At 41.9% G+C, this 11,362-nt stretch overlaps 1 protein-coding gene across 1 annotated transcript; it reads right to left on the reverse strand.

Annotated features, from left to right (window-relative positions):
* Positions 1-6,349: 6,349 nt before the first annotated feature.
* On the reverse strand, positions 6,350-10,712 carry LOC105907888 (B-cell receptor CD22-like). Its single transcript, XM_042705434.1, has 9 exons — positions 10,153-10,712; positions 9,039-9,368; positions 8,726-8,959; positions 8,183-8,290; positions 7,642-7,728; positions 7,280-7,408; positions 7,136-7,249; positions 6,723-6,988; positions 6,350-6,379 (listed from the first exon to the last, which is right to left on the reverse strand). Exons 1-9 carry the CDS (start codon positions 10,205-10,207, stop codon positions 6,350-6,352), a joined length of 1,353 nt encoding a protein of 450 aa, XP_042561368.1. The 5' UTR covers positions 10,208-10,712.
* Positions 10,713-11,362: the final 650 nt, after the last annotated feature.

An 11,362-nucleotide genomic window follows, 5' to 3' on the forward strand; every position in this document is an offset into this window, starting at 1 on the left:
CACACTCACACACTGCAGAGGATGTTAGTCGGTTGCCAGCAGCTCTGACTTCACACCAGTAACTGCCCTGACTCTCAGAGCCACCAGCTGAGTCTATGACTATGGAAGCCTCATCAGTGTACTTTAGATGTTTTCCATTCCTGTACCATGTGTAGTAATCCACAGGACCCAGGTACAGGAGGTGGCACAGGTTACATGTATCCACCTTTGTGTGACTGATGTAGGATCCACCTTCAGTTGAGCATCTGAGGGAAGGCATGCACAACTGTGAATAACTGTTTGGACAAATACTGTTCTTCATTCAAAGGATGATTTCTCACCTGAGACCACGAGAGCAATTCCCGGCGATCCATGAATCCATGCTGTTGTTTCCCGTGTGGTGACGCCAATGCTTTAAATCCGAAGTAGTAAACGCCGGCGTCACTTTCTGTCAGAGTTGTCATATGAAGATCACAGGAGGTCTCAGAATAAGGGCTCCGTACTCGGTCTCTGTACTCTGGCTCCCATCTCAGATCCTTCGGATCACCATTAGAGACGTTGTCTTTGTACCAGTGGCCTTCTCGGATGCCATAAGGTCCAGGGTAGTAAGAGCAGGGAAGGACCACTGAGAACCCCTTCAAAGCACAGACACTCTTCGATGGGTAAGTCACCCTGTAAGGGGCCTGACTCCAAACCCCTGGGATAAGAGGGGGTCATGAGAGAAAATATTTTATCAGGCAGAGACATGTCTCAAAAATGTTTTCTATTGTCCCTTTTTGTTGCATTATTTCAGCATGGTCACACAAATATAGCTGTAAGAAGTACAATGAGGGGCTAGTAACTCAATCAGTGCATCAATCTTAGCTTTGGAAAAACTGTAAAATAGACTAAGAGAAGATTTTCAACCGCATTAGCTCAGAAATATCAAAATATTAAAAGATCAGTCAAAAGTAAAAATATAAAATTGAGGGCACTCAGGTTATCCATGGCAACCATAAAATCAGGATTAAAATCTTTCATACCATAGAAGAATATAATACATCCCAGGTAGAAGACTCGCATGATAGCTGGTCCACAAATGATTGTTAAACCTTCAAATATATAAAAAAAGTACAACCCACGACTGTGCAAAGGCAAGTGTTGCATGCAATCGCCAAAAAACACTCTGGATTTTAAAGTGTGCATCCACCAGCAGCAAAGGAACCACTTCTGCTTTCTGAGGCTGCACAGACACTGGGCTGATGCCAAGTGTGAAGATTAGAAGTTGTGGTTGAAGCCGACGAGGGAGGAGCTGAAGACACTGAGAAAGAGCGAAACTAAAACGATTCCTCTTTTTGTCAGCGGCCCCTGGCGTGGTGGCATCTTCTAGGGGGGTGATGAGGGTGGGGGGTGGCGAGGGTGGGGGGTGACGAGGGCGGGGGTGTTACACTTTGTGTGCAAAACACAGACACGCAGCAGCCTTCTCAGTTCCACAGGCCAGCCAGCCAGGGGTGAAAACTAGTAAGGGACAGAATTAAGGGGCCTCACGCTTGCCTTGTTTTACATCATCAGATCATTACTTCAACTGGCTTTCTCTAATGGTAGTAAGCTGTTTTCCTACATACTTTCATACATACAGACATATGGATAAATATATGCATACGTAGCCACATACATACACTAAATCTATACATCTAGGCCATCAGACATGAATAGGTCTGCACACATATGCACATATATGCGTAAAACCATACATGCTTACATATATACCTACAGCACAGACATTCACCACGTACATACAGTACATGCATACATACACAATATACACAGGCCCTCTTAAAAATGTCAGAGGGGCTTGGTGGACGTCCCATATTTCTCTGCATAGAGGGTGTGTACCCTAGCAGGGTGTATTCCAGTGTGAAAACACAGAAAGATAGAAATACGCCGTGTGCATAAAGGTGTCAATGCTGAGCCTACAGCCACTTGCTGACAGACATGTCAGCTATTTTTAGGGCCAACGGAAACTGCTGTGTCATTAGTAGGGGTGAAAACTGTTAACTTTCAGATAGGATGAACTGAAAATGCAAAACTAGACTGAGTCTAGCGTTCTTCCTCTCTTGATATGAGTCACTTGGGTGACCTGGGTGCGCTCTGGTTGCAGTTCGTGTTCCAGTAAAAAAGCAAATTGTGTTCTTCCTGTTGCTCTCCAGATACAGGTGCAGCCACGTGTTGACTGATTGTTTTATTTACCCCTATTGTGTCTAAATTGATGGTCACAGGAAGTGAGTTTGATGCATTATAGACGAGGCAAAATGCTTCTCAGGACGCTTTGCATCTCTTTATCCTCCTCTAAATACATTGGTAGATTTAGAAATGTGACATATCAGTGGTCAGGTTAATCCAGGACCATAATCTGATATTAGGTAACCATGCATACGCGTAGGTGTTTGCATTGAACCAGCCTGAGGGACACTAAGCAAATAGTGCAGAGAGAATTGGGAATGATGGACTAAGCAAGATTTGTAAAAAGGTCATTGCACTCAGAGGAAGCTTTTCCAATCACAGTTCTTTACCTCATGGAGGTATAAGTGAAGTGTGAACCCTGTCCTCTCCCCTAGTGGATGATCTGAGTATTGCATGGATAGTCCAGATTCGGCCCTTTCCCAGTGGAGACTGAAGGTATTGCATGAGGGTAGTTTTAGCCTTTCATTTTAATTGATCTCAGTGAATCCTTTAAAGATAGAAGTATACACCCACATAACATGCCTTACTCACACCTTACTCACACATAAAGGTAGTCCTGTGTTAATTATATCTACAATCTCTACTGAGCTTGCCTGTCATATAATGGCACTCACCGTGGGAAACACGGCTATGCAAAATGTTGAACCTGACCCCAAAACTACCGGGTTCACCAAGTTCCTTCTTGGACATTGCGATTCAACACAATCCTTTACTGAGAAAAACAGACCTATTGCAATGAAGGCCTCTTTCACCGCTAAGATACTGAATATCTCTTATGCATTTATTGGAAACACAGCATGGTAAGTAAACATACAAGTCAACACAAAAACAACATTACAAAATTTTTTTTTAATAAATGTCTTTTACACACACAGGGGATACACTAATTTCCAAAAAATGAAACACACACACACACACACAAGCAAAATGTATCATAATCATAGTTCATTACATAAAAGAACATAATACCATATCTGCATCACATTTGTATTTCAGCAAGTACGCAAATGTGGCATGAAACCTATCAGCTCCTCATCATCACCACTTTCAAAATATAAGTTTGTTTAACTTATTTCCATACAAAAGCAACTTATGTGATACTTGCTATATATTCATCAGATAGGAATGTATTTTGTGTATGACAGCTGAACTACAAACAACCTGGCTCCAAACTACCTTAAGGAATTATTTGTCCCCTATTGCCCTCCAAGGCCGCTCCGTTCCCAGAGTGCAGGCCTTCTCGTAATTCCAAGAATATCAAAAACCACAATAGGAGGCAGAGTCTTTATCTCCCTGCCTTTATTCGAGATGCAGACACCCTACCTATATTCAAATCGAGACTAAAGACATTCCTCTTTAGGCATCCTATAGCCATAAGTAATTGCGTCAACTAAGCCTAATCTTAACTAAAAATACGTAGCACATACACACACGTAGGGTACACACCCACTCTGCCCCTGACCGTCTTGGGTGGGCCTAGGGGCTGAGCAGGGGGAGAGACAACAAGGCCAATCCCGGCATGGAGGTTGCCCTGCCCATTCTGGTGGCGCGCCTCTCATCTCTCACTCCTGTGATGCTTTTCCATAGGGCCTCCACCAAGTCAACGGGAAGGTAAATACAAGGTTAATTACAAGGTAAAACAGTTCACCAAACTGTTAGGAAAGGCAAATTAGCCACAGATTAGCCAACCGAAAACCGAATTTCGCCCGAAACAGCAACCACTAGCAGACTTAAAAAAACATATGCAACTAAATATTTTACCCTATTACATAAACCAAACAAATCTAAACATATGCAATACCAGAAAATTGGGCACTGTTGTGCACCCCTACAAAGCTTATGACTAAAATCTAAATAATATACTAAATAATATTCCCATACACCTAGCCAGGCAGTCTCTCAGTCTCTCTCTCTCTCTCTCATTGCTAATGCTTATTATAATACTGATAAAATGGCCATATTGCCTACTGTAAATCTATTACCCAAAGGTATCTCCTTATCTGTTTCTGAAATAAATGTCTACTAACAAAAATGTTCTCTCTCCCTTATAGCATGTTCCAATTGCTGATGGATGTGGAAACATTGCTCCTCACCCCCACTACTCCTCATCTACGCATATGGACAGCTAAACTCTACCCACTCACTCTGTTCTTTTCTTTCTCTCCTAATCTAGACTATTTTCGCTATGGGACGCTGCTGTAGTCTCTTCACCCGATCCACCTGTAGAAACCCTTGGCAAATTGCACCCACCGCCACCGGACTGCTGTACACTTACTCTACCCCATACCCTATGCTAACATTTATATACAATATATATTATTGCCACCACCGACATGTTTCTCTGTCCCTACCTGTAACAGTAACCCTAGTGTATAGTGTATACCCACTAAACTGGTCTTGTTTGTATCATGTATTTACCACCGAATGTCTGTGTATATACAGGTATTATGTACATCTACCAAATGCAGGCTGTGAACAACACTTGTTGTTTCCCTTCCCCTTCTGCCACACAACCCTCCCTAACCCCCCCCCCCCCCCCCCCCCTCCTTCCAATCTCCACCCGGCCAGCCTCAAGCAGATAGGTCCCCCCTTATGTGCCGTGGTTCTGCTTAAGATTCCTTCCTGACTAACAGGGAGTTTTTTCTTGCCCGTGTTGCCATTGTGCTTGCACTAAGGGGGTTCAGGCTCTGGGCTCTGTAAAGCGCATTGAGACAATTGTATTGTTATGGCGCTATATAAATAAAATTGAATTGAACTACATAAAGCCAACAAGAAACATTGCAAATAAGTAAAATATAACTCAAGCATGAAAAATGAATGAAATTGAGAAATGACTCAAAAGTGTGTTCCTGTATCTCAATAGCAAGAGATCAAGATGATAACACCAAGGTCATGGGGTACCCAGGGGAAACATACTGGTGAAAAATTATATTTGTACAATACTGAAAGGGGGGTTGGATAAAGAAAGTAAATGGATCTTGTCATTCATCTTCAAATCCAAATTCACTCACACCTGTGATGGTACAAGTCACCCCTGTCTCCATGCTGTTGATGCCACTCACTGCTGATATCCTCAAACTGAAGTAAGACATACTGTGGTCTCTTGTTTTCATTTTCTGGCTTTGTTGATGGTGCTGTAGATCGCAGTATTATCCTCAGTTCTGCAAAAGAGCACAAATATAAGAGAACATGACATTCAGACATTTTCATTAGCTAGTGCACATTCATTTGTCTCTAGGACCCATTTAGCTTATTTTCGGCAAATATGTGTCCATTGACAGTGAAATGGTTGATGTGAAAGTAGCCTTAGCTTAAAAGCTGTGCAAGCCTTCCATGCGCTCTTGACTAATTTTACAGATGCGGTGAGAAATTACTGTTCTAGTTTGTCTAAAACTAAAACTAGCAAGCTATCGATGTAACAGCAAACAGACTAGCCTCACAATCACAACGAACAGCAGAGCCATCACCAATATAAGCTACTTGGCTCACTACCTGGTGTATTTTGGTCACAAACATGTGGTGACACCATGCTGTGCCTGGAGTACATAGTGGACAGACTCAGTTACTCACTGATTGACAGCACAGGAGGGACTGCGGAACTGCACTGAAGCGTAATCAACATCCTCCTCCTTTTCTTGGACCTGAGGCAGCATGGTTGGGGAGTCTGGAGCCTTGTCCTTGCTTTTGGCCTTGAACTGGACACTGGCGTACAGGATGCCATCTTCATCTCCTGAGTCCACTCTCTGTGCCTGGTCAGAGGTCCTGGGCACTGCAGACATGTCTTCATACACAGGACTGGCGTCTTCTGCTAGGGGTTTAGAGACACAGAAATAAAGACAGATGTTATGTAACAGGGGGTCTATAGTTTGAATGCACAACAGCAGAGGTTGCTGGACCTCTCTAACACAAACATTAACATACACACCTGCCCATCACCAGTCCCCACTGGTGCTCTTGGTGGATGCTCCTCTCCTACTTCTTTAAAAAATAAACAATAAAAAGACATACAGTGCAATGGGTTTAGTACAGCTCTGTCACTGGATGAGAAAACAGACTGTACATTTAAAATAGAAAAATTAAAAACACTTAAACAATCACCTGCACACGAACACAAGCATGACTATGAGAGCCACTACTGGAATAATCCCTAAAGTTGCAAACAGTCCTCCTGGCACACCTGCAGGAAATATGGCAAAAATAGGATACATCAATTATTGTGTCCCTCCAATCAAGGGATCAATTAAGATATTGATGCACATACACACAGTACGTACATACATACATACATATATACACACAGTACATACATACACACACATATATTTCATCAACTGTCTTCTCATTAAAGTTGCATTTCTGGCAGATGTTAGCATAAGTTAACAAGTTTGCATAAATGTGCTTCCGCAGGGCTATGTGAATGCCCAGATTACTGAGAGATAGTTGTTATCCAAACTTTTTAAGAATAATACACATCCTTAATGTAACAGATATTTAAAATATTAAAAACTTTGACAAAATACCTGCAAAAGGCACTTCAATTTCAGAGGATTATGACTGCCATATTCATTGTGTGCTACACAATAGTACAATCCACCATTTCCAGAGACCAAAGGAAAGCTACTATTATTCAATGTGGCTATAGGAATAGAGTCACTTCCAGTCTTCTTGTACCAGGTGTAGTTGTGCACTGGTGGGTTGGCATCACTGCTGCAGGTCAGAGTCACTGAATCACCCTCCACTATGTTACCAGAGGGACTGATTGATGCAGAAGTGTTCTTTGGGGGGTCTAGTTGAAGGTGGAAAAGGAGAAATAAAGTATAAATGTATAAGTAAACACCTTAAGGACTAATATGTTATTTAATAAAAGTTCTCACAATAGTATGGGGTTACTGAAATCATAAATATATTATCTTTTAAAGTAAATAATACTCACAGTGAACATCCACCAGAACTGCTGAAGAATTACTGGCTCCAATATCATTCTTTGCTTCGCAGTGGTAATGCCCACTGAACTCAGAGCTGATATTAGTGATCTGGTTTCTCCATCCTGATCCTCCATCCGAAAGGTTTCAGCCTTTTCTGATCTTAAACCAGGTGTAGTTGTGCACTGGTGGGTTGGCATCACTGCTGCAGGTCAGAGTCACTGAATCACCCTCCACTATGTTACCAGAGGGACTCAGTGATACTGACACACTCCTTGGAGCATCTGTATGAAATAATTAGATAATGATAACAATTTTAAACAAACTAATTTCATCATTACTTTGTACTCTGTTTCAAAAGCAGACAAATGTAGTTTAGTAAAACAATAACAACTTTAGATTCCTTAATTTTTATGAATATTAGGTGTCAAATGTGAACTGGTTTTTCATTACCAGGAAACTTAATTGAATAATCTGCTAATAGTAAACAGCAACTGATAGAGTGTAGTTCACTTACATCTCACAATGAGAGTCACTGAAGGTGAAGGATGCTCCTCATGTCCTTTCAGAGCACAGGAGTAATTGCCTTGTCTCTGCTGACTCACTGAGGTTAGAGAGTGTGTTCACTGATTGTGGTTGGTTGGAAACAGTGTGATACCAGATGTAGGTGGGGTTGGCATGTGCAGGACACGAGGAGACGCAGGTCAGTGTCACCCTCTGACCCTCTGTCACTGAGGTAGGACTCATCACTACCTGCAGAGCTGAAGGGAACAGAACATTATTTCTCATCATCACCAACATGACTGTATACACATTAGAATCATGAACACACCTACTTACTGGAAACTGAGAGTGTGACCCCAGGAGTCCAGAGTACACCCCACCGGAAAGATTTGTTATAATCCTAAACTGATATTCTCCAGAGTCACTCTCTCTAAGACCTTCCATCCTCATGCTGCAGTCATTCTCTTTGTTTCCAAGGAACTTGACACGATCCTTATATTCCTCTTGCTTAAATCTTCCAAAGTCCCTGGTTTATGCCAGAATGGTTTAGTCACTGTTGCATCTATTTGGATATGAGTAAGAGCAGCCCATAGTCACTGATGATCCCCTCATGGCACAGATACTCTGAGGAGTGTAGGTCACACTCCAGCAATCTAGAACACCTGAATCAGAAACAAGCCGTAATTTGGACCAACTCACCTACGAGAAGACTGGTTGGCCATCATCAGTTTTAACCTTTGGAATTTTAGGGTACCAGTATAATGGGGTGATGTCATGAGTTGGAAAATGTAAAATCACATTCAGCCATGAAATGTTTAGTTTTAAAATATAGTACAGTAAATACGCCTCACACTGCGTATCTTTCCTTACAAATGCAGCAGATGACTGATGCTATGTGTGTATTGGTCACGCAACTCAGTAGTGTCTTGTTTACTCTTAATGGGGTTTCCATCTGTGGGACCAAGTTTGAGCCAATGATGAAACCAACCAATGTAATAAGGCACTAGTCAGTCATTTCCATGGGTGTGTAGTCATAGTGCGGTGGTTATGATGATGAGATTATTATAAATGACAAGGCCAGTTCAAACTGCACTTACACACTGAAGGTGAAGGATGCTCCTCGTGTCCTTTCAGAGCACAGGAGTAACGGCCTTCGTCTTTCTTACTCACTGAGGTTAGAGTCAGTGTGTTGCCACTGATTGTCGGTTCGCTGGTAACAGGTGTGATCCAGATGTAGGTGGGGTTGGCATGTGCAGGACACGAGGAGACGCAAGTCAGTGTCACACTTTGTCCCTCTGTCACTGCGGTGGGACTCATCTCTACCTGCAGAGCTGAGGGGAACAGAACATTATTTCTCATCATCACCAACATGACTGTATACACATTAGAATCATGAACACACCTACTTACTGGAAACTGAGAGTGTGACCCCTGGAGTACCAGAGTACAGCCCACCGGAAAGATTTGTTATAATCCTAAACTGATATTCTCCAGAGTCACTCTCTCTAAGACCTTCCATCCTCATGCTGCAGTCATTCTCTTTGTTTCCAACGAACTTGACACGATCCTTATATTCCGCCTGCTTGCTTGAATCTTCCAAAGTCCCTGGTTTATGCCAGAATGGTTTAGTCACTGTTGCATTATTTGGATATGAGTAAGAGCAGCCCATAGTCACTGATGATCCCCTCATGGCACAGATACTCTGAGGAGTGTAGGTCACACTCCAGCAATCTAGAACACCTGAATCAGAAACAAGCCGTAATTTGGACCAACTCACCTACGAGAAGACTGGTTGGCCATCATCAGTTTTAACCTTTGGAATTTTAGGGTACCAGTATAATGGGGTGATGTCATGAGTTGGAAAATGTAAAATCACATTCAGCCATGAAATGTTTAGTTTTAAAATATAGTACAGTAAATACGCCTCACACTGCGTATCTTTCCTTACAAATGCAGCAGATGACTGATGCTATGTGTGTATTGGTCACGCAACTCAGTAGTGTCTTATTTACTCTTCATGGGGTTTCCCATCTGTGGGACCAAGTTTGAGCCAACGATGAAACCAATCAATGTAATAAGGCACTAGTCAGTCATTTCCATGTAGTGCGTTGTAGTGGTTATGATGAGATTATTATAAGTTCCAGTTCAAACTGCACTTACACACTGAAGGTGAAGGATGATGTAATTACACCTTCAATAAGGTGCAGTGCAATTCTATGAGTAGCCTACTATAGAATGTGATAGTCAATCAATACAATGTGAAACTGGTGACCATATAGGATTCGGGTCATTTAAGAACTTGCTAGATTGTCAGCCGAGCAGTGCAGTAATGTGTTTGGCGGGACAGTTTTCACAGAGCAACGACCACTGGCATGGACCAAAAACAGCACATGAATATGGACTTTGGTAAAAAAAAAAAAAAAATTAAAAATGAGGAAGTTCAAAGCGCACTGCATGAAGCTCATTATTGTTATCTGTTATGCATGTAGAGTACAGACAGAATAATATAGATATAGTAACAGACCTGGTAGAGACAGAAGGAATGCAACCAAACATGTGTTTCCTTCACAGAAGTGCATGTCTACGTCAACCTGCAATTATACTACACAAACACACATATGATGAATATAAAACGGTAGTATATAGTAACTGTATAGTATTGTATTGGATACCGCACAGTCACAGAAAATACTTCTTCCCTATTTGCTGGTAGATGTGTTATGTTCTGATCAGATTATAGATCAGAACTCTACACCAACACTCTCATAACAACCATTGCAGAAGTATCACTTGGCTGATAACAGCCTATCTTAAAGTAGTCTCCATTAGCCTACATTACATATGAGTTTACAATAGAGAGCAGTGTCAAAACACACACATCAGCAAACCCAGTGCACTTGGCAATAGAGCCGTCTTTCCAAAGAAAAAGAGTACAAATTATTACAACTCATAGCAACTCATAGCAACTCACAGCAACTCCGAGTCATTGATCTGACGTATGGTACCGGTTCCTTTTCACAGTATTTAAGCTCACTAGTTGACAACATTTCATCTTAACTACAAATATGTATCATACCAACATACCTTTCATCTCACGATCATATCAAATTAAACTGTAAGCCTTTGCAGTATTAAACCCTATGATAATTAGAACACTCTGTACTTACATACTGAGAGAAGTCTTTGTTGTTCATCACACTCTTTCACCCTCAAATGGAAGTTAGCTGAGAACTGTCTGGTTAAATATGTGTGGTGGGAGGGGAGAGGCTAAAGTTGCCACTGTAGAGCTAAATATCATGACTTCCCTTTTTCATTGGTTAACCTATTATATATCTGTATTAGAGACTGAGCCTCTGCTGTTTGTGTACTTCCCCCATTTATTTTGGCTGATGACAACGTAATTGACAAGCTGCTGTGCTGGCCATAGAGGGAGGTGTGGTTTCACAGTTCAAGCATGGTGTTGTGGTTGGAGGGTAGCAGAGCAACAGATCCATATAGTCTGGCCAATAGAGGAAGATGCAGGGATGGATTACCGAACGGGCCTACCAGGTCCAGGGGCCCATGAGCTCAGGGGGCCCCTAGGCCAGAGCCTCTGTGTGTCGCTGTTATGTATCTCTTATTTGTGTTTGAAATAGGTATTTTCTTTTGTATTTTGTTAATTTGCTGTTGGCTTTAATTGAGTGTACCTGCGCTGTGTTAGAAAATGTGTATGTGCGCTGTAAATCCTGTTGAGG

Source organism: Clupea harengus, unplaced genomic scaffold (assembly GCF_900700415.2).
Source record: "Clupea harengus unplaced genomic scaffold, Ch_v2.0.2, whole genome shotgun sequence".
In the NCBI taxonomy this organism is placed as follows: domain Eukaryota; kingdom Metazoa; phylum Chordata; class Actinopteri; order Clupeiformes; family Clupeidae; genus Clupea; species Clupea harengus.